Below are 25,311 nucleotides of genomic sequence, written 5' to 3' on the forward strand. Positions count from 1 at the left end.
GGTAGAGGGTGAAGTGCAGGTGGATGGTAGAGGGTGAAGTGCAGGTGGATGGTAGAGGGTGAAGTGCAGCTGGATGGTAGAGGGTGAAGTGCAGCTGGATGGTAGAGAGTAGAGAGTATCTGTGGTCCTGTGGTCCAGTTTTGGGCGATATGCATATTGTAGTAGGTCCATCAGTGGGGATGTGACTGATTTAATGTGTGCCAGGACTATGCGCTCGAATGCCTTCATAGCCACTGATGTCAGAGCCACAGGCCTGTTGCTATTAAGGCCAGATATGTTTGTTGGCTGAGTGAGGAGTTATAGATGTCCGTGAAGGCTGGGGTTGGTTGGTCTGGGTAGTGGCTTAGTAAGGCTGGGGTTAGTTGGTCTGGGCAGTGGCTCAAAACGCAGCGGCCCGCCTGATCTCAAACCTACCGAAGTCGGCCCATGTCACCCCACTTCTTAGGGACCTGCACTGGCTCCCCATTGCTGCACGTATCCGCTTCAAGGCCCTCGACCTAGCATACCGTGCGGCAAAGGGAACCGCTCGCGCCTACCTCCGGTCAATGGTTTCTAACTACACACCCTCAAGACCCCTACGCTCTGCATCTTCTGGCCGCCTCAGACCTACTCCTATCCAAGCTCCCGGAGGGTCATCAAAGAGAAGTCGCCTATTCTCAGTCCTTGCCCCACAATGGTGGAATTAACTACCCACCCCAGTTAGGACAGCCGAATCCTGTCCAATCTTTCGCCGTCGACTAAAGACGCACTTCTTCAACCATTATCTGAAATAATGAATTTATTTAAATTTATTTTTTTTAAATCTAACCCCAACTAACCTTACTGTCATGCACTTGTCCTAATAAACTAACCTACACTGTAACACGCAACACTTTGATGAACATTGTTACTCAGCTGAGTAAGTTGTACCCTTCCTGATGACTTGTCGTACAGAACTTGTAAGTTGCTTTGGATAAAAGCGGCAGCTAAAGGACTAAATGTAAATGTAAATGATTAGTAAGGCGGGGGTTAGTTGGTCTGGGCAGTGGCTTAGTGAGGCGGGGTTAGTTGGTCTGGGCAGTGGCTTAGTAAGGCGGGGTTAGACTTTCAGGGCCTGCTGCTTGTTTTTGTCCAGCTTATGAAACACCCTTCTCACTGTGTTTGTTTCAGTTGTGAATGGTGGTGGTAGATGAGAGGTTGTGAATGGTGGTGGTAGATGAGAGGTTGTGAATGGCTTGTGGTGAATGAAATGTGTTTGCACTGGGCTTCTCAAGCCGGACAAAAACCTGAACAACCTGTCTGATAGTTCTGGGTCTGCATCAGTGGGGGTAGGTGACTTTTCTTTTGTAGTTGGTCAGTTCTTGAAGACTTGTCCATATTACACAGACACAAACAGACACAAACACACACACATACACACACACACACACACGCACGCATACACGCACGTATGCACACACACACACACACACATACACGCACACACGCACGCATACACGCACGCACGCACACACACACATACACACACACACACGCACACACACACACACACACACACACACACACACACACACACACACACACACACACACACACACACACACACACACACACACACACACATCTTGACCATCTTGACCATCTTGACCTTTCGTAGGAGCGAGGAGTCAGTGTTTTACTGAGTGCAGTGATGCATTAGACACAGCAAGGAAGCTCTCAGAGACACACTTAGCCTTGGTAGACCATCCACTCAGAGAGATGCTACACCGATGCTGCAGCCCACGTTGACATGTAAACACCCCCCCCCCCCCCCCCCCAGTCATGAATATTAATGTGGTACCAAGTAGACTGAGCAGACTCATTACAGTATTGGCAGTCTGAATAGACCTGGCGTCCATCTCGTCACCCAGCGTCCCTCAGTCTGATGTCTCGTCACCCAGCGTCCCTCAGTCTGATGTCTCATCACCCAGCGTCCCTCAGTCTGATGTCTCGTCACCCAGCGTCCCTCAGTCTGATGTCTCGTCACCCAGCGTCTCTCAGTCTGATGTCTCGTCACCCAGTGTCCCTCAGTCTGATGTCTCGTCACCCAGCGTCCCTCAGTCTGATGTCTCGTCACCCAGCGTCCCTCAGTCTGATGTCTCGTCACCCAGCGTCTCTCAGTCTGATGTCTCGTCACCCAGCGTCCCTCAGTCTGATGTCTTGTCACCCAGCGTCCCTCAGTCTAACACAGACGGCTCAGATTGTGAAGAAGTACAGAGAAGCTCCCCTGCTTCAGTGGAAGAATGTGAACGGGCGCTCTGGTGACAAGTTCTGCACAATTAACAATCTATATACTGTAGTCAAACTCATGCCTCCAAGAGAAGCTTACTGTAGAAAAAACTCATTTTTTTGAGTGGAGGAGACCTTTAAACTATGGCTCCTCTACCATACCTCCAGGAAGTTCAACAGTTTTAAAATGATTCTATACCTCTCACAACACAGATCTGACCTACAGTGGGAGTGGTATGTTCCTACAGCCCTATGTTCCCACAGCCCTATGTTTCCCCAGCCCTATGTTCCCAAATCAAATTTATTTGTAAGGCCGACAAAACACGTTAATGTCCCCATGGGCCGGACACGTCTTCTTTAAACAAGTCAAGAAGAAACATCTCAATAACCAAGAACAAAACAAAAACACCATAAAGTCCAACAAATTTCAAATAAATGCAACACTCCCAGAACATACCCCACGCGAAGGTAAGGAAAAACTCACTAAAACCTAGCAATAGGAAAAAATGCACCACAGGCAATGTGGAGGAGAGAAACCTTAGAAGGGGGATCTCCCTTCTTAGATGTCGGTGATAGTAGTGTTGCAATAAACAGGCGAACAGTTGGTAAGCATGCACTCATATGTGTAATGAAACACAGATAAGTGCATGCGATAGCAACTGAACATTTTGAAAGATTAAAAATACAGCTGATGGCGGATCTATTTAAGGCAAAGGGGCGGCGCAGAGAGGGTCGCATCCTCCCGGTCATCATCACGGGACGTCCATCACTCCGATCATCACTCCGAGACAGCCACTCACAGAGAGTTAGAGAGTTCCCAAGTTTGTATTGGGCGGAGATGGAGCAATAAATACATGTAGTGAGCATATGCAAACATGGTGACAGTAGAATCATAGTATAAGAAAATTGTGAATTGAGTAATAGATAGAACTACTGCAAGCGTATGGATACAGGATGAGATACAAGACAATAGCTCAGGGCCGTATGCCCCGGGTGGGGCAGGAGAAACCACTCAGAATTGGTCAGTGCAGAGCAGGTAAGGTCAGCACTGCAGCCAGACAGAAGGAGGTATGAAGCTGTTCGAAGGGACCGATTGAGACAGAGACAGAGGTTAAAAAGGTTCTCCCATGTCTGGCAGAAAAGCAGACATGGGAGCAAATAGACATCCAATCTAAACTAGACAAATTAATCTAAGGTCAGTCCCCGACCAGGTGAGATCAGGGTAGGTTGAAGGAGAGAGAGAAAAGATGGGTCTTAAGCAGGGATTTAAAAGCTTCGACAGCCTGTTGACGGCAGGTAATTTGTTCCACAGGTAGGGAGCGCGGTAGACAATGGCTATGTTCCCCCAGCCCTATGTTCCCACAGCCCTATGTTCCCCCAGCCCTATGTTACCACAGCCCTATGTTCCCCCAGCCCTATGTTCCCACCGCCCAATGTTCCCCCAGCCTATGTTACCACAGCCCAATGTTCCCCCAGCCCTATGTTCCCAAGCCCTATGTTCCCCCAGCCCTATGTTCCCACAGCCCTATGTTTCATTATGTGTAACACATATTGTGCATTGGGGATGGCCATACCTGTGCTGTGGAGATGTAGGCCTGGAACATAGGGCCAATCTTGACGGGAGGAAATGGAGAGAACATGGCTGATATACTACTCTCTCTCTCTCTCTCTCTCTCTCCTCTCTCTCTCTCTCTCTCTCTCTCTCTCTCTCTCTCTCTCTCTCTCTCTCTCTCTCTCTCTCCCTCTCTCTCTCTCTCTCTCTCTCTCTCTCTCTCTCTCTCTCTCTCTCTCTCTCTCTCTCTCTCTCTCTCTCTCTCTCTATCTCTCTCTCTCTCAGTTCACAGAGGACTACCTGAGGAGGATCCTCACAGCTCCTGGCCAGCTGTGATCGTTGTGGCCGACGGCTCGTGCGGCGACTCCTGCTCTGTGCTCGGCATCAGCTCTGACTACACTGTGGAGTCCTGCCACGCGTACGGAGCCAATGCCACCATAGAGAGACCAGACCAGAGACAGGTCAGAGGTCTCTCTCTCTCTCTCTCTCTCTCTCTCTCTCTCTCTCTCTCTCTCTCTCCTCTCTCTCTCTCTCTCTCTCTCTCTCTCTCTCTCTCTCTCTCTCTCTCTCTCTCTCTCTCTCTCTCTCTCTCTCTCTCTCTCTCTCTCTCTCTCTCTCTCACACACACACTCTCTCTCTCTCTGTACCCCCATCCACAACAGGGGGCAGCGACTGCTACCAGACATTGACCTGGGACTAATAGGAACCCAAGGAGGACAATAACACTACCTTAGGCATACTGCACCTTATGTGGATACTGTGATACTGTGAATAATGTATATTTCAGTGGATACTGTGATACTGTGAATAATGTATATTTCAGTAGATAGTAAATTATAACACTACCTTATGCATACTGCACTTTATGTGACACTGTGAATACTGTGAATATATTTTTCAGCTGGTTAGATAGTCATTATATTGACCTATTTGTTTACACTGCTTGTGTTGTTTTTACTACCTATACCCCCCCCCCCTTCCCCCAAGCTGCTATGATGCCTGAATTTCCCCAAGGGGATCAATAAAGGAATAACTTAATCTTAATCTTAATCTCTCGCTATATATATATATTTCTCTCCATCTCTCCCTCTCACTTTCACACACTTTCACACACACACACACACACACACACACACACACACACACACACACACACACACACACACACACACACACACACACACACACACACACACACACACACACACACACACACACACACACACACACACACACTTTCTTTCTTTCTCTCTCTCTCTCTCTCTCTCCCTCTCCCTCTCAATTATATTCTATTCTATTAAATGAAATGCAATTCAATTCAAATGGGCTTTATTGACATGGGAAACATGTGTTTACATTGCCAAAGCCAGTGTTAAAACAGTTAAAACAATCTAAACAAAACAATCAAACAGAGATCAGTAATAATGTTGCTGCTGTGTTTGCACATTGTTGTATTTCACCCAGTAGGTATGGGAGCTTTCCGTTATTTGCCATGTTTTCAAAGTCACTTTGGGGGTTTGCAATTTGTGGGAAGTATAATGTCTCTGATGTCTTGGTATAGGCGGCAGGTTGTTAGGAAGTGTAGCTCGGTTTCCACCTCGTCTTGTGTGCAGTGGGTGCATAGTCTTCCTTTTTTCTCTCTCTCTCTCTCTCTCTCTCTCTCTCTCTCTCTCTCTCTCTCTCTCTCTCTCTCTCTCTCTCTCTCTCTCTCTCTCTCTCTCTCTCTCAATTCAATTCAAAGTAGGGCTGGGAAATATGGCCTCTAAATGATATCGCAATCTTTTTTGGCCATATCACGATACACGATATATATCGCGATATTTTGACATTTCCTCCAAAGCAGGGGTCTCAAACTCAATTTACCTGGTGGCCGCTGGAGGTAGAGTCTGGGTGAGGCTGGGCCGCATCAAATATATATATATACCGTATATATATGATTTCTTTTCTTTTTTTTTCTTTTGCAAAATCAACTCTGCCTCTCTTTGTTAACTACAACAAGCAATGCTGTTTGTTATTTAAGATGAGGTCGGACTCGGCACTGACAGATTTGTGTTCATTGTGCTGCTTTTATAAAGCCTCAAATGATGGCTTACAATATTTCATGAAAGCAAAATGTTTTGTTTGTCTAAGATTTAAAAAGGTTTAAACTTTACAGCACTGACAAAGTTGAACAAAGTTAATTATTTTTTTTAACTTTGATGTCAAGTAGGGGGCCGCAAAATATCATCCAGCGGGCCGCAATTCCGCGGGCCGCGAGTTTGAGACCCCTGCTCTAAAGTAGGGATGCACGATATTGATTTTTTGACACCGATACCGATAACTTTATGCTCCTCAAGCCGATACCGATACCGATAACCGATATTTATTGTATTATAATATTTTTTTAACTGTATATATATATATATATATATATATATTTTTTTTTTATCAAAATCTTATTTTTTTTAGTATTTATAAGCTCCGACGTCATCGGTACTGCTATCGGTACTCGTGAAATGATGGAGTTTTTTTTTGAGGAATTTAAACGTCGCAAACTAATCTTGTTGGCCGTTGTCTATCTCTCCTGCCTCTGTGTCTCTCTGCCTGCGCGGGGAGCGAGCGGCCTGCCTGCTCTCTCCTCTCTTCCCCTCCCACACACACACACACACTCACTCACACACACACACACACACACACACACACACACACACACACACACACACACACACACACACACACACACACACACACACACACACACACACACACACACACACACACACACACACACACTCACTCACTCACACGGGTGCTGCGCTGGAGTACAGACAGCTCTGCTCTCATAATGGCGGACAGAACGAAATGTTCAAAAGTCTGGGTCTATTTTACTAAAGTCGATGCTGACAATGCTCGTTGCCACAAGTGCAACAAGACATTTGCCAGTAATGTATAAGCGCTGGTACTTGTCAATGTGGCTGGCGGGGAGATAACGTTAGCTCCGAGTAGAGTAATGGCTGACAATCCGGAGGTAAATAAACGAACAAGAGCTTCTGATTGGTGGTAAGAAGAAGAGGTGGGTGCAAGCCGTGGGACGTAATTGGCAGATCGAGTGTCTGTCTCCGAATGTAACGTGACTGTGCCGCCCATTGATGCACGACGAGGACTCCGAGTTCTTTAATTACAGATGGCTGTTTATTGATGCATATTCTTGAATACACGTTCATCACCACCGTAGAACTACAATTGCAGGAAATAATAACAGTCAATACTCATACAATTCAGTCAATAGAATTACAAAAACAAAACGAAAAGTGTGAAATAAACTTTACGAACCACTTTGGCCTGCTTGCAGCTCAATGGGAGGGGGTTATCTTCAAAATCTAGTACTTTAATCTTTTATCTTTGACAAATAAAGTGCATAAATCTGCTGCACTGTCTTCTTCCTACAAGTCTAGACACGTTCCGCCAGATCTGCTCCAACTACGCTGGGTCAGAGCGTGAGACAGGACGTGATACGTCACATGAGATAAAAAGAAATATAAAAATAAACATGCGCCCTCTATAGGCGACAGCTGCATTTACACTCCCACCAATCACATAACATGTGATTTTCAACACAACCATTTAAAACATCAGGAACCCTTTAAACATTGGGAACCCTTTAAACAAACCAAATACACAAAAACAAAAAAAAGGTTTCAAAGAGCCTTTACTCTGCTTCCTGTAATAGTACCGTTTTGTGTATGGCTCTCTCTAAATAATGTGGCTGAGATGTGCGTGCGCCTTTGTTGTCTAGTGTTGTGTCACTGACTAACTGGTTAACTCTTCTGACCCTATTGTCAGCAGCTAACTTCCACTGATTTCTTACCAAGTTCTCATCTTGCTGGTATTTCTCCTGTCCTTGGTCCATTTTCTTCTGTGTTGCAGATTAAGCAGGTACTCCTTTCTCCACCTAGTCCGGAACTCATTTGACAGGAACTGAACTCTCTTCCATCTTTTCTGAAGATAGAAGTCTTCTTTCACAAACTCTCCTGGTTTTGTTTTCTCTCCTTGTTGATGAGAATGTCTCTCTCTTTGTCGATGAGGTCTCTCTCCAGGTCTCTCTCCTTGTTGAGAAGGGCTCTCTCCTTGTTGAGAAGGGTTCTCTCCTTGTTGAGAAGGTCTCTCTCCTTGTTGAGACGGGCTCTCTCCTTGTTGAGACGGGCTCTCTCCTTGTTGAGAAGGGCTCTCTCCTTGTTGAGACGGGCTCTCTCCTTGTTGAGACGGGCTCTCTCCTTGTTGAGACGGGCTCTCTCCTTGTTGAGACGGGCTCTCTCCTTGTTGAGAAGGGCTCTCTCCTTGTTGAGAAGGGCTCTCTCCTTGTTGAGACGGGCTCTCTCCTTGTTGAGAGGGGCTCTCTCCTTGTTGAGAAGGGCTCTCTCCTTGTTGAGACGGGCTCTCTCCTTGTTGAGACGGGCTCTCTCCTTGTTGAGACGGGCTCTCCTTGTTGAGAAGGGCTCTCTCCTTGTTGAGACGGGCTCTCTCCTTGTTGAGAAGGGCTCTCTCCTTGTTGATTCTCATCTTCATTCTTCACACCGTTTGCTGTGGCAGTGCATGGCTCTTGTCCAGTCAGAATGACAGGCTCTTCCTGTTCCTCTCGCTCACTCTCTCCTTGTTGAGAAGGGCTCTCTCCTTGTTGAGAAGGGCTCTCTCCTTGTTGAGACGGGCTCTCTCCTTGTTGAGAAGGGCTCTCTCCTTGTTGAGACGGGCTCTCTCCTTGTTGAGACGGGCTCTCTCCTTTGTGAGACGGGCTCTCTCCTTGTTGAGAAGGGCTCTCTCCTTGTTGAGATGGGCTCTCTCCTTGTTGAGAAGGGCTCTCTCCTTGTTGAGAAGGGCTCTCTCCTTGTTGAGACGGGCTCTCTCCTTGTTGAGAAGGGCTCTCTCCTTGTTGAGACGGGCTCTCTCCTTGTTGGAACACTGGAGGCGCAAGAGGACGCAGTTCTTCTTGTGGGGTTAGAGCTAGCGAATGTGCTGAAGGATAGTGTGGAAGAGGTGACCACAGATGATCTTCTTCATCATCATTATGAACGCTTTCAGTGTAAATCTTTAGCTTTACCTTAACTGCGTTGAGTTTCTTGAGTTCCTCTAACCGTTCCACTTCTCTCTTTTTCTCATTCAGCTTTGTTCTTCTATCAGCACTTTCCGTGATGAATATTTTCTCTGCCTGGATCTTGGCGTTCTCTGCGTGGATCTTGGCGTTCTCTGCGTCGTTTTCAGCCGACCGCCTTTCATCTTCCTGCTCCAGTCTTTGGATTTCTTCTTCTTGCTCATGGCGCTCTCTCATTATTTTTAGTACCTCTGTAGCTGCGACTACTTCCGCTGCAGCTTGTCTTGCGTTGTGTGACACTGAGATTTCAGAACCACCGTTGTTGTGGTACTGCTGAGACCTTTTATTAGCAGTCCTGGTTCTCCTCTTGTTGTTGATGAACTGCTGAGCCTTTGTATTAGCAGTCCTGGTGAGCGATTGGCATGTATCATTCCTTCTACAGGTTTCTGAGTCTGGATGATCGGGATGTAAAGTGTCTCTCATTTCTAGATAAATACCATCAATCTCACTTTGGGCTGAATTTATTTTGGCCATGGTCTCAATTAGGTCAGAGTCATCCTTATACTTGAAGGATCTTTTCAGTTTATTTATGTAGTGCTTCCACCTCTCATATGCCATTTTGAAGTTCACCTTTAGATCCATCACTGGCTCACTATCGTCTAGCTTGTCTGTCTCAATCTGAGATTCAGTCTGCTCTATTTCACCCCTTTGTGACATGTTTACTGTGTAGTAAATAAATCAATTATGTATTCATTAAATATTTATGAACCATATCTATGGAATAAGAACTATGATCTGTAAATAGAGGGGTAGGCTAATATGAATTCAGTCTAAGAAAATGTGTAAGCCTAATAATGAAAAGTGTCAACAAATGTCTTAAGTATTCAAAAATAAAATGCTTAATTTAGTTGAACATTGTAGGCTAATTCAAATCTACACCTTTCTTCAATGTGAAATACAAATCACGAAAAATAACAAATAAACCATAGGCCTAGGTTTATATTATAGTAGCTTACTATACTGGGATGGCTGGTAAAATGTGTAGGCTAATATGAAATTCAAAAACGAAATGAAAATGTAAGCCTAGTAGGCTATTATGAAAATGCAAGTATTAAGTTCGAATATACCCTTTATGAATGGCCTTTTCTAAATTAACCTTATGAAGCTAGACTTCATTAATGAATATCAACCTATTCTTAAATGGCCAAAAATATTAAACTGTAAACAACCTTATATAGTCTCAAGAATGTGCGCACTTGCAATGCAATTGTAGCCTACAACAATACTTCTCTCTGAAAAGTCAATACCTGAGACGTGTAGTCAGTCAACTTGGTGAATGGCATTGCCTATGCAGTTCAATTTCAACGTAGGGAAAACGTCTACTGCTTCTTTAAGATGGATGCTGTGTGGATCTTACTGATACGTGGAAAGGTTCAGCGGCAGAGTCCTGTACCCGCGCCAGCCTCGAGCCGTCTTATTCCACGAGCTCGCTTGTTTGCCTATGCAGTTCAACTTCAATGTAGGGGAAAGTCTGCTGCTTCTTTAAGATGGATGCTGCGAAATCCTACTGATACATGGAAAAGTTCAACGGCAGTGTTCTGTACCCGCGCCAACCTCGAGACGTCTTCTTCCACGAGCTCGCTTGTTTGGCCGTGTGCGCACTGCTGCAGCTCCTTCCATGGCAGAAAGGTTCCCCAGACACGACGATACATCTTCAACTGCAGACAATCCTCTACCCGACGTGATTCACTTCTCATTTGGAGTCTTCAACTCCACAGTCCAGTGCCGCCCATTGATGCACGACGAGGACTCAGAGTTCTTTAATTACAGATGGCTGTTTATTGATGCATATTCTTGAATACACGTTCATCACCACCGTAGAACTACAATTGCAGGAAATAATAACAGTCAATACTCATACAATTCAGTCAATAGAATTACAAAAACAAAACGAAAAGTGTGAAATAAACTTTACGAACCACTTTGGCCTGCTTGCAGCTCAATGGGAGGGGGTTATCTTCAAAATCTAGTACTTTAATCTTTTATCTTTGACAAATAAAGTGCATAAATCTGCTGCACTTCTTCCTACAAGTCTAGACACGTTCCGCCAGATCTGCTCCAACTACGCTGGGTCAGAGGCGTCTATACAAATAGTAGCTCTAGTTCTGCAGACCCCTCTCTGATTGGTTGAGCTCCATTTCTGCAGCCCCCTCTCTGATTGGTTGAGCTCCATTTCTGCAGCCCCCTCTCTGATTGGTTGAGCGAAGCCCCTCGCGCGTAAGGTTATCGAGGTGCTTTGAGGTGCTTATCGCGGAATCCGCCATGATTTTCATTCAGCGCTTCAGCTCACCTGGCAGAGCAGCGGTCCTGCGGTCCTGCGGTCCGTTGTTGACGAGTTCGAATCCCATCAAATTTTTTTTTTTAACGTGATTTTTTTTTTAACGTGTATTCTTTCGCCGGTTAAGGTTAGGCATGGTTAAGGTTAAGGTTAAGGTTAGGCATTGTTTCGGAGTTGGTTAAGGTTAGAACGGTTAAGTTTAGGCGCTGTTAAGGAGCTGGTTAAGGTTAGAGTTTGTCTTAGAGAATGGCAATATTCTTTCTATGGTTAAGGTTAGGCATGGTTAACTCTTTCAGTGCCACGCCTGGTTTTCCATTTTACCGCTTGAATGCCACCATCCGCGCCAATGTTAACGTTAATATCGCCTAATCTATGTTTTAAATTATGGCTATGTGTCTAATCTGCCCATCGCATTATCAAAGACTATTTTCCAGACAGTGCTGTGAAGGCAGATTGTTTTTTTATCGCGTCGTTGCCGTTTCAGAGCAGTTAGAAAAGCCCCCGTTTTGATATAAAAAACAGCTCATTCTGGAGCATTCTATGAAAATCGTCTTTTAGTGGAATATTCCACAACGTTGATATTCGTCGGCCTTTTTATGAATCGTTTTCAAATAAACGCTAGATGATCAATATTATACGTGCACGCACGCACATTACGGCCGCGCGCGGATAATCGCCTCGTTGATTTCCTCTCGGAGTTTTACATTGAAACCGAAAGAAGACATTTCACAAAACAGCTTATAACTTCATCAAACTTACTCTGATTATCCTACCACTGATAACATAGAGTCCTTACCTGACATCAGATGGTATCCAACTGGTATATTCCAATTCCTGATCACCATTCGAAAAAATCGATACGTGTATGGATCCAACGCGACACAGTGGATCTCCATGATCCGCGGGGATCTGAGGCTCCAGAATGAACTCTAGTAACCCCGGCTGGATCAGTGAACTGGAAAATGTGGAGTACCGGATTTTTTTCCCCATTCATTTTCATTGAGTCCATTCCAAAATCACTTATGTCATCTGGGAGACGACAGGGGGCGCTTTTTTCCACAGTGATCACCGGCGCAGCTCGGCAATACTCGGGTAGGCTCGGGTGATGCAATAATTTTTCAGATCGCAAAAAAATATATATATATATAATTCCGAGAAATCTCGTGAGTGGCTAGCAACCACCTATAAAAAAACACGAGAAATCTTGTGAGTGGCACTGAAAGAGTTACGGTTAAGGTTACGGTTAGGCATTGTTTCGGAGTTGGTTAAGGTTAGAACGGTTAAGTTTAGGCGCTGTTAAGGAGCTGGTTAGGTTAGAGTTTGTCTTAGAGAATGGCAATAGACAGCCTATTTCCGCGCGACAGCTCCCAGCAGAGGGGCTGCAGAAATGGAGCTCAACCAATCAGAGAGGGGTCTGCAGAACTAGAGCTACTATTTGTATAGACGCGGGTCAGAGCGTGAGACAGGACGTGATACGTCACATGAGATAAAAAGAAATATAAAAATAAACATGCGCCCTCTATAGGCGACAGCTGCATTTACAGTGACTACGTCACAGCCAAGAAAGGGAGCGCTGGATTTGTGAAAAACTCCCTGTTCCTAAACCACACGCTATCAGTTTTACCACAGTACTGGCAAAACGGGAGGAGGCTATAATAAAAACAAGCGCCCTTCATCCAAATCCACCCACACCGGATTTCTTTTAACCAAAAAATTTATTATATGTTATCGGAGCTATCAATAACGTTATCGAGTTTATCGGGATGACGTCATAATTGCTGATATCGGCCCGATAATTATCGGCCCGATAATTATCGTGCATCCCTACTCTAAAGCACTTACAAATGCTTGATTTAACCCTTTGGTGCATACAGTCACGCCAATATGATGATTATAATAAGTCCCTGCAACATATGTTTGCATTATTAAACCATGAAGATTAAAAAAAAAAATCAATGAAAATGTACTAAGAGTAGTCTACTGACACATTAATTAAAACATTTTGTTTTACATCTAAGACAATTTATATAAAAACTCTTGGGTGCCTAAGACTTTTGCACAGTACTGTGTTTTCTATCCACTTTAGCCAACACACACACACACACACACACACACACACACACACACACACACACACACACACACACACACACACACACACACACACACACACACACACATATGCAGGGCTTGACATTAACACCTGACCACCGGCCAAATACTGGTAGAATTCGGCTGTGGCCGGTAACTCTGTCATTCTACCGGCCACAGTGGCCAGTGACTTTTTTTCTATGAAAAAAAAACATTGTAGTCTACAAAAGGCATCGGCAATAATTAAGTCAATCCAAGTGATACTACATAATACTACAACTCCCACAACAATTCGGAAAAGTGCATTACCGGCCAGATCCTGGTAGTGGTGCTGTCTCGAGAATGGAGTACTCCTTGTTTTCAGACCAGATGTTAATTTTTTTCATTCAGGCCTACTTTTTCTGTTAGCGTGAAGCTATGCCTTCATCAGATCGCATGGAATACCTTTTGCGACGCCGAATTCAGTATGCAGTAAAGGAATATAGCATCAGCCAATGGACATATCGATCTACCAGAATTTAACAGATTGCAGAATGGGTACAATACAGTACGGCTCAATACACACAATTGTTAAGGGGATGCAGACCAGAGAAAGACGTTTGTCTTGTTTACATCAGGGTCCCCCATTTTCAATTTATAGTGACATTTGACATACACAACATAGTTCTCAAGTTCAAGTTCTTTAATAGTTGTCATACAGAAGTACAGAATACTTTCATACAAAATGCTTCTTACTGTTACGCTCCAGAGACTGTGCTAGACAAGATAGTATCAAATAACATAATAACATAATATAGCATGAATTTAGAAGAAGAAAATGAGGTCACAGTGTTCGGTATAGACATATGTACAATGTTCTGAGTTACCATATAATATACAATACACAATACTATGCAGTGTACTAATGTACAGTACTATCTAGTGCAAAGCAGAAATGGGATGAGGTACAATTTTAGGTACAATTTACAGTAAGGTGTACGAGTTGTAGTGCAATCCTTCATCCATAAATATAAAGTGTGGGGAGTGGGTGCTACAGTGTGTTTGTTTAAAGTGGGTGTGTGCTATAAGTGTGTGGAGTGGGTGCTACTAGGGGTGGACGGTATGGTCTAAAATTTATATCACGGTATAATTTGAAGCATAGACGGTAACGGTATATATCACGGTATCATCGTTTTTGATAAATTTTTTTTTTTAATTTTATATATATATATTTTTTTTATAAAATATATATATTATATAATTAGACTTGTACTGGTATTATCTGCGAGACATCGCCACCACGCAACAAGCTCCACTGTCTGTGTGTACTCTAGTAGCCTCCAGCTACGGCCAGAATTCTCCGGAGCTGCAGCTGGACCTATACTCGAGTAGCCTCGAGCAGAGCTACGGCCAGGATTCTCCGGCGCTGCACCTGGACCCTATTGTATTGGTATTATAACGTTAGCAAGCCCTCAGCTCGAATACGCATCGAATCAGTGTTATAAGACATTGATATCATGAGCTATCTGTAGCTACTGCATATATAACGTTAATACAGCGCCTCAGTGAATTATTTAGTTCAATGGGACATTTCGTTTTGAACGGTGAACTAACTTGTGTTAACGTGAGCTAACAGGTAGCATACACGTCTCTAGTACTAGACTTTGTGGAGCGTTTGTTGATGTCAGGAGCTATCGGTAGCTGGCCGACTAGATACCGTTCGGTTAGACAATGCCCCATCATGTATTAAACTAAAAGTGAATAGTTGACTGGGTCATTTTGTAACGGTAGCTAAGCTAACGTTAGCTCAGGGAGACGCCGACAGCTCCCGTGTCCCGTCCCACTAGACTACTAGACCCGTGTTTACATGCGTGCGGTAGGGGCTGGCACGCCCACTGCGCGAAGCCTCCTAAATAACTTTTTCCAGTTCGCACATATCTATTATCTATGACTAATTCTATCTATTTTTAGGGGCAAATGCCAGTGAAATAGTCGCGCTGTGGTTACATGACGTCATTGCTATTTTAGAGCTGCACTACCGGTTACACGGTATACTCAAAATCCATACCGTAGAGCAAATTCATACCGTTTATACCGTATACCGTTTATACCGTCCACCCCTAGGTGCTACAGTGTGTTTGTTTAAAGTGAGTGTGTGGATGTGTGTGCTATGTGCGTTTGGTGGTTGTTGTTGTGTAGTGTTCATTCATTGTTCGTTTAGCAGCCTGATGGCCTGGGGATAGAAGCTTCTTCTGAGTCTTTCTGTGCTCGCCTTGAGACTCCTGTATCGCTTGCCTGACCGCAGCAGTTCAAAGAGGCAGTTGTTCGGGTGACTGGAGTCTTTAATGATTCTCTTAGCCTTGCCCTTGCAACGCTTGTAGTAAATGTTCTGGAGGGTGGGGAGCCCCCCTCCAATTGTGCGTTCGGCTGAACGTGTCACTCTTTGTAGTCTGCTTTGGTCTTGTGCAGTGCTATTCCCAAACCAGGAGGTGATGTTGCCGGTCAAGATGCTCTCTATTGTACATGAGTAGAAGTTCTTAAGGATCTTCTGGCTGACTTGGAACTTCCTTAGGCGCCTGAGGAAGTAGAGGCGTTGTCGTGCCTTCTTCACAACACTGTTAATGTGTGTGGTCCATGTCAAGTCCTCGGATATGTAGGCTCCGAGGTACTTAAAGCTGTTGACTCTCTCAACCGGTGCCCCGTCGATGCTGAGGGGGCTGTAGTCCTTGACCCCCGACCTCCTGAAGTCCACAATCATCTCCTTTGTTTTGCTGACGTTCAGGGAGAGGCTGTTTTCCTGGCACCATCCCGCCAGGACCTTGACCTCTTCCAGGTAGGCCCTCTCGTCGTTGGCAGAGATCAGGCCCACCACCACTGTGTCGTCAGCAAATTTGACGATTGTATTGCTACTCCGCTGAGCCACACAGTCGTGTGTGTACAGGGAGTAGAGGAGGGGACTCAGAACACAGCCCTGGGGGGCCCCTATGTTGAGGGTGATGGATGAGGAGGTGCAGTTGCCTGCTCTCACCACCTGGGGTCTGCCAGTCAGGAAGTCCAAGACCCACTGGCAGAGGTCATAGCCCAAGCCCAGGTCCCTGAGCTTGGCTATGAGTATGGAGGGGACTATGGTATTGAATGCCGAGCTGTAGTCGATGAATAGCATTCTCACATAGTTCCCCTGCCTCTTGTCCAGGTGTGATGCTGCTGTGTGCAGCACATGGGATATGGCGTCCTCCGTGGACCTGTTGGGGCGGTATGCAAATTGCCATCATGACATCATGACACATCAGTGTATGATGCTACAATAACGAATGCCGTTATTGGTAATCAATAATCAGAAACAACGTCCCCCGCCCCGCCCAAACCCTTTCATGCATTCATGGTGGAACATGATACCGATCATATGCATTTTGTTTTAAACCTATTCATCATCACGCTATAAAATTGGAAGGTATTGATGAAAAAATTATTTAGTGTGGTGATTTTTGGCTGGTGAAAATGCTGAGTGGCTAGTGACTTTGGAAAACCACTAGCCACAGTGGCTAGTGAGCCAAAAAGTTTATGTCAAGCCCTGCATATATATATATATATATATTGTGGTATAATATGTCCTCATGTAAATATATCCCCCTCCCCTGTGTTCCCTTTACCTGTGCCCCCCCCCCCCTCTCTGTGGAATAAGACACCCCCCTCCCCTGTGTCCCCCAAACCTGTACCCCCTCCCCCCCATCTGACCTATCAAATGGGACCACACACCCCCTTTGTTGAACTATAAAGGGCTCCTCCCGACCACAATCAAGGCTTCTTACCTGGGTAATTTCAGCTGATCACCTGGGGCGAGAGCCTCAGCCATTCTCTCTATGTATTCTATCTGTTTGGTTAATAAACCTTGTTATTATCCAAGCCTCGGTTGACTGAGACATTCTTCATCAGGATATCCACAAATATCCCACAATTGGCGTCTACGAACTTGTGACGGACTTTTTGCGTCCTCCCGGCATGCTGTATCGTTTCATCTATACAGAGAAAAGTGAGTATATAGACTGGTCGACCAAAAATGTATGGAAAGGAATTAAAATCTTCCCGCTTTTCTCTGTGCCAGGTGAATATTACAGAATGTTGTCAAATATTGAGATCATGGCTGAGTAAGAATAATGTGCATTAATATATCTGATCTGTATTGAGAATCGTTACCAGGGCGCGCGTGCACCTGGGTCCTTTATCAGGCGGTTCTGAGAGGATGGGTTATAGTGCTATTCCCAAAAGTTTAGGCACAAAGGTTGAAGTGCTATTCCAGGTCGAGTCGGAGCCGACCAAAAGCTAAGGCACACAATACAGGGTGTTGGATTGCTAACCCAAGTCTAATTCAGACTGAAATATAGGCAACAAGGCAAGAAACGTGGGCTTATTAGATGTGATATCCTTGAAAACGCTACTCTGTTAAAAACGTTCTGTGATTCCTTTGCAAAGAGGCGGGAAGTAGGACCGAGAAGCTGATGGAATCATAATTAGAAATTACCAGAGTAGCGTCATAATATTCATTGTTTCAACCTCAAACTAAGCTCACAATCTCTTCCATTTCCTGAAAACGATGTATTTTGGATTAAATTAACCAATTGATCAATACAGATAGCGGGAAGATGATCACGCGATGTCCTAGTTAGTACATGATTACGCGATGTCCCGGGAGTACGTAAATGTACATTAAACGGGACATCAGTCGCGGAAAGTACATTAAACAGGACGTTAGTCGCGGGTTAAGAGGCCGAGAGTATGATTAAAAGGTATATATAATCTAATATATCGCTGGTAAATTTCGAAGTCAGGTTCGGTCGTTATGATTTTAATAACGATGTGTAGTTATATATCAAGGGTATGAATGCCTTGTCGCAACAGATGTTGGCCGACTAAACGTACAGCGATCCAATACAATCAGATATACACACACGTTAACTTATATGTATTATTGTTTGTTTGTCTGTTTAAGTCTCGTTCGTATGTGCACAAGTATTATAGGACCCGTCGCGTTGCTTTATTGAGTCAAGAACCGGCTGCGGATAGCGCGACGAGCATTGAGAGACGAGTTACCGTTATACAAAGAATAACATTGAAGTGCAGTTCACGGGAACAAACTAGGATAGTAATTTCCGGATTCCGCAGAACACCGGCCCACGGGAACGGCCATTTGGGGAAGTATAGTTTTATCGTTTCAGTTTGTTTACGTTTCACATATGCACAGGCGCGTTCATTCGGGAACATTTCACATATGCACAGGCGCGTTCATTCGGTAACAAAACGCTGGTATAGGAATTCCAGGCTATTGAGAGCTCGTGGGAAAAATACTGTATGAATTGCAAAGCGTTATTTCCGAGGCGAATGAGAACACACGAACGTCGCATGGAGCAATGACGTGACGCTATGCGCGCCGTTAAGTTATGATTTTATATTAAACTATCCATAGGCAAACGTAAAGTTTAATATGCCCAAGGCCGAAGGTATATGAAATCCACGTGTAGTATATGTTTTATTTGTATATGTATGTGCGCGCTGCTATTGGAAAGTGTTGAGTTGCGGTGGCGAGATGCAGAAGAGTGTTTCCAGGATTACATTATCCCAGACCACCGGAGAAACGAACCGAACATTGCATTAACGACACGTAACGTGCTACAGCCTCAGGAACCGACGTCAACACAAACAGCTTTCCCCGGTGAGTATGAAAATCATGTATATAGATGCTTTGATTGATTGATTGAAAACTTTATTAACAGATTGCAGAATAGGTACAATACAGCACAGCTCAACACACAATTGTTAAGGGGATGCAGACCAGAGAGAGACTTTAGTCTTGTTTACATCAGGGTCCCCCATTTTCAATACCAGATTTGTTTACATCAGGGTCCCCCAGTTTCAATTTATCAGAACATATTATGACATACATGACAGACAGATAGTCAGTACTGCTACATCTATACATTTATGACATACCAGATTTGCAAATTCAGTACTTTTTGTGATACAAAAGGAGTCAAGAAAAGGGAGTCATTTGACGTAGAAACTGTACATATACACAACTATCAGTTAAAGCAAATTACAACTATCTCAGATCACTTGAGTGTTTATGTTGCTTTAATTTACACATTATAAGTCACATAAAGCTAATTACAATGTCTGTTTCAGAATTATAATACATCTGTGGGCGTACCTTGTAGTCCACATAAACAGCGTTAGATTAGGCTTTATAAGCTTTTAATGTTAAAAAACTTGGGCACAAACAACATAGATCATGTTTAAAAGTAAGATGTTTAGGTTATATTCACTTGAGTTAATGTGTTTATCTAAAGAACCAATGAAAGATAACTAGCCCTTTCCATTGTAAGACATTTTTAAACATGATTCAAAATGTGTGGTTCCACATTCATATGATGCTTGTGTACATATGCGATATGATTGATAAATGATAACACTATCATTACATCCAAGAACGGGATGGATGAGATCTAGCTAATGTTTGTTGAGCACACAGACAGTCAAAGAGGATTCACCCAGGTCTTAGAAAAGAGTGGAAAATTAACATGTGTTTGTATTTACAGATCTGGCTCTGAGGCGAGATGCAAAACAGTGAATGACTACACCCAAATTGTATCACAAAAGACAGAAAATCCAACAATTTGCATGTCAACCGAGAGACAGTGCAGAGCTGAGAGACAATCGATTGACCATTTGGAACAAATCTACATCCAAATACCCACATGTAAATTCTTCAGAGTGGGCACTTGGGAGACAAAGCAATGCAAATGCCTACACTCGTGACCACAGACTTGATGAACTCACCTGGCGGTGGATGGCAACAGAGAACCACTTAATTAACATGAATTAGACACCGGTGATGAATTTGCAGTTATGAAAATCTACCTAACTCCCATACTAACAATAACTAACCAGTCGTTTTCATCATCTCTTTTCAAGAGGCACATGAATTAGAGAAGTGCCCGAGATGAAAGATTAATGATGAAAACAACTACTTACAATCCCCTCCTTCTATTCTCTGTTTATAACCAATAACATGCATGACTATTCCTTAGACTATTCTTTTAACAACTAATACATTTCCATGACTGCAAAAATATCAACCACAAAATTGAAACACAATTATCTAAATGTACAAGGTATACACGTACATTGATCATTTAGCTGACACTGTATGACAGGACATCAAAAAGGGCACAACTCTATCAGCTGAGTAACAATGTTCATCAAAGTGTTGAGTGCCACAGTGTAGGTTAGTTTTATTAGTGTTGAGTGCTACAGTGTAGATTAGTTTATTAGGACAAATGCATGACAGTAAGGTTAGTTAGGGTTATATGATAAGAAATGATTGTTTTTCATGCAAAATTAACTGGCTACCTAGATTTTATGTTTTTTCCCCATGCTATGCTATGATGAGCCACACTGAGATGTGAAGAACAACCGAGAAGTCATGGCGAGGTAAGTATCTTGAAGAAGCACACCACCGTACGCGGCCTGAGGTAAGATCAACTTCAATTTAAGACCATCAGAATATGAAGACAAGGAGCTATTTTATCTGATTCAAAACTTTGGCCATTCATTTACAAATTTTATTTAAAGCCTAATGCTGTAAGATCTAGTTAGATACAAAATCTGATAAAATTGTAGTGAATGTGACCTTCTTGACGTAAGGAATCACTGCTAATGCAATTGGCTTGCATTTCCTATTGTCAATTAAGTGATTTTATTTACAATGAATTGAATAAATCCCCAAATGGTTTTCCACTTTAGCAGAAAGGCGTTGAATCATTTATGTGAGGAGTTTTCTAAGGCAGTGTTTATCACCCTCAGATCACGAATTGGTGAGAGGACAGGACGAGTGAGACGACGCGTGACCTGAACCACGAAGCTGCGGACACAACCAGAGGCGACGACAACAACCGTGGGAGAACCATCCAACCCAGCCCACAGACATCCCCAAGAAAGTGGAGCAGGGGACCACGAAGGAGACTGACCAAGGAGACACTGACGAAGAGGAGATCAACCTTTTGACGGCCTCCACCCCGGCACTGCAGACCACGACAGACCGAGATCAAGACGGAGTCTAACGTGGCTCTGTCGGACCACGGCGGGGAGCTGATCGTGGAGTCGGACAGCGGGATGGTGATCCACGAGACCCACGGCCTGGAGTGCAGCGAGTGCGGCGAGATCTTTGGCAGCATCGCCGACCTCCACCAGCACTTTGAGATCCACAAGGACATCAACCCGTACATCTGTGTCCACTGTGGCGAGAGCTTCGCCGTGGAGGCCAGCCTCAAGCAGCACATGAAAATCCACACGAAAGAAAAGGCGTACGCCCCCACCGGGGTCGAGATGGTCGGCAAGGGCGTCATCGACGCCTTCAACCTCAAGTCTCACCAGATGCCGGAGAAGCCCCATCAGTGCTCCGAGTGTAGCAAGAGCTTCGCGGCGGCCATCTCTCTCAGAGAACACATGAAGATGCACTCGGATGACAAGCCGTACAAGTGCACCCAGTGTAGGAAGAGCTTTGTACGCAGGAGGCATCTGAAGAAGCACCAGGAGCTCCACACGCGCGAGAAGCCGTACACCTGTGGCCAGTGCGGTAAAGGCTTCACCACATCCTCCAACCTGAAGCAGCACCAGAAGACCCACGCCGCGGGGGCCGGGGACAAGCCCCGTCGTAAAGGCTTCGCCACCGCGTCCAGCCCCAAGCAACACCAGAAGACCCACGCCGTGGGGGTAGTAGGGGACAAGCCCCATCGATGCACACAGTGTGCGAAGTGCTTTGCAACCGCGGCTAACTTGAAGGAGCACCAGAGGGGGGTCCACTCGGGAGAGAAGCCGTACAAATGCAACATGTGCCGGAAGAGTTTCGTTCGCAAGCGCCACCTGAAGAAGCAAACCCATCACCTGCAAACGGGAACTGAAGTCCCCGACCATCAAGGTGGATTCCCATGACAAGATTGTCATCCGTGTGAGAAAGAGCGTCCTACTGACTAGCCACTACACCGGCGGGCCCTCGCCCTCCATCAAGTGGTACCGCAATGACGAGGAGAGGACAGCGAAACCAGCACAACACATTCAAAAACGCCCTGACCACCATGTCTCTGGGCCTGATGGGGACCAAGCGTGAGCACAGTGGCAGACATGTAGTGGTGATGGAGAGCAGCGCAGACAAGTGACCCTTGACAGGGAATGGACGGCGACCAGTGAATATTCCCGACTGCATCGTCAAGAAGAGACACATAGCAAATGAGACTGTGGACCAAGAGACTTCTGAATACACATTGTCCAAAATTGTTATGTATTTATTTACTTTTTACTGTCTTACTGCCACACGACAGGCTCACAGAAACATCAACTGAATGTACGATACGTTCAACACACAGCAGGTCACCACAGAAGGACACATCCCTGGCAGAGAACAGATGGTCAACAGCGACGCAGCAACTGTCAGATTCACAAACAAGAGATGTTTCACAAAGTTCATATGTATCAAGAAAATTATGAACTAAGAATATGATGAAATACAACCAATAAGATTGCAATAACCAATTTATAATAACAATAAGGAATGATCACAGAGTCACATTGAAAATTATATTGTTAACAGGGCAGAACCAGTTGGATTGTTCCAAGACACCAAGTTTGTGTTGACCATTGATAGTATGCACCACAGAACAATGCATAACGATTATCATAATCACCTTTTATATTAACCACTAGGTTAACGGTTTTCAATTGTATTTTAACACATTAGCCACTAAGGTAATGTCTATTGTATGTATTTATTTAATTTTTATGTGTTACTGTTTGGCCCTGCCACACGACCGACAGAGAACACCTTGTCAACAACGACGCAACATCATTCAGATTAATACCTTCACAAGCAGGAAACTTTTCACACAATTGTATGTATCTGCAAAACGATGAACTAGGGATGTGATGAAACGAAATCAATGAGAAAGCATTAACAATGGTTAGTAATAATGAGCTAAAATGTATTGCTGAAGGAAGAAGTGACCACATGATCACATTACATCACATTTGAATTACTTAGGGTACAAAATTGTATTGTCAGACAAGAAAGAATCAGTTGTTTTATTCTCTCATAGAAGAGGACATGTAACGTTGTTTTGCACCTGTATGGTGAACCATTGATAGTATATGCACTAGAATTACATACAGAAGCGATGCATAAGACGTTTTATCTCCTCATTTATAGAGAAGAAATGGAGAAAATTGCCTGATTCTAAGTAAAGACCAACAAAACTGAGGCAATCACAGATGAAAGTGACACTCAAACTCAGGGTAAATACAACTGGATCCTAAGTAATTTCATCAAGAATCATCATAAAACGTGCAAAAATATATATATATATTTTTGAACAGTTTCCCATAATCAATCATGTTAGTTTTATTAACCACCAGGTTAACGGTTGTTAAAATGTTTTTGTACACATCAGCCTTATGTGTAAATCCTATTCCTAATAATTATGCAAACAATTTTGTTTTTTCACCCTGTGCACTCTGACCACACAGACAGTGCATGTATTTAATTGGTTTATTACGATGCCTGTATGCACAACGATCACATTAGCTCCCCAGAGTCACGACATGAACGACTGAAGGTATGCCAAGATATTTGCACAGCGATAGCTTCAAATGATTATGTTAATTGTTGTTTGATATCAGAGATGAGGACCACTCATTGATATAGGTATTTTGAGCGATTAATAAAAGAAAAGGGTGATATCTATTCCCACATCTCTGATATCAAAATAACACAGACCGCAGTCCAGTCGATCATGTCATGAATCATGTATGTAAATAATTCTATTAATCATGTATGTAAATAATTCTATTTTAAACTATTATCCCCACTTTTACCTGTTCCAAACAATCCTGGTATATTATACATTAATCTCACCCACATTATAAGAAAGAAAAGTGAGTATTGTGGTATAATATGTCCTCATGTAAATATATCCCCCTCCCCTGTGTTCCCTTTACCTGTGCCCCCCCCCCTCTCTGTGGAATAAGACACCCCCCTCCCCTGTGTCCCCCAAACCTGTACCCCCTCCCCCCCATCTGACCTATCAAATGGGACCACACACCCCCTTTGTTGAACTATAAAGGGCTCCTCCCGACCACAATCAAGGCTTCTTACCTGGGTAATTTCAGCTGATCACCTGGGGCGAGAGCCTCAGCCATTCTCTCTATGTATTCTATCTGTTTGGTTAATAAACCTTGTTATTATCCAAGCCTCGGTTGACTGAGACATTCTTCATCAGGATATCCACAAATATCCCACAATATATACAGGGTACAAAATAGTTAGACGCCCAGCGCCATTGGCTTGTAGATTTATTGTCTGGCGATTAGAATTTAAGGTCTGCCCGCCACCTGGCGGCTAACAAAATACACTGCATGCATCTACCTCGGCCGGCAGGTAATGGGTCGTCTGTGCTCGCACTGCTCAGCGTCAATATGATGCGGCGGTGGTGAGTTGAAACTGTGTGTGTGTGTGTGTGTGTGTGTGTGTGTGTGTGTGTGTGTGTGTGTGTGTGTGTGTGTGTGTGTGTGTGTGTCTGTCACGTGTCCGTTCTAATGTTTACAAACAATGAACCTTTAAATGTAAATGAGATGCGCTCTGCTCACGAGGTCAAGTTTGTAACATGAGACGCACATGAGGTCTTACATCACCCGTTCTTTAGCCTACAAGAAAACCCTGCAATCGCGTTTTTGATTGTGCTCTGATATTTTACTAATTCGCATTTGATTTGACCAAATATGTTGAGGCATATTCCCTGCAACAGGTTCAAAGATAACTTCACATTTATTGGCAATTCGTTTCCTTATATCGCTTCCTCCAGGGTTCCAACTTGTGTTGACAAAATGCAACCCTGCTCAGCTATGGAGAATCAGCGCTCTCTCTCTAGACTAGAAAGGTGCACTCAGTAGAGCACAGATGTCTGCCAGGGCGGCAGCTACACATTATAATAATAATAA

The 25,311-nt window shown here is 44.1% G+C and overlaps 1 protein-coding gene across 1 annotated transcript in view; it reads left to right on the forward strand.

Annotated features, from left to right (window-relative positions):
* Nucleotides 1-1,903: 1,903 nt before the first annotated feature.
* Nucleotides 1,904-25,311, forward strand: part of LOC311245402 (uncharacterized protein) — a gene marked incomplete at both ends in the record, with an annotated part of 45,876 nt that continues 22,468 nt past the window's right edge. Inside the window, 2 exons of the mRNA XM_084335245.1 lie at nucleotides 1,904-2,279; nucleotides 4,085-4,260. Coding sequence (XP_084191371.1) covers nucleotides 1,904-2,279; nucleotides 4,085-4,260 — 552 coding nt within the window. The remainder of the gene's footprint in view (nucleotides 2,280-4,084; nucleotides 4,261-25,311) is intronic.

This window comes from Notolepis coatsorum (assembly GCF_963971535.1).
Source record: "Notolepis coatsorum genome assembly, chromosome: 18".
Classification (NCBI taxonomy): Eukaryota; Metazoa; Chordata; class Actinopteri; order Aulopiformes; family Paralepididae; genus Notolepis; species Notolepis coatsorum.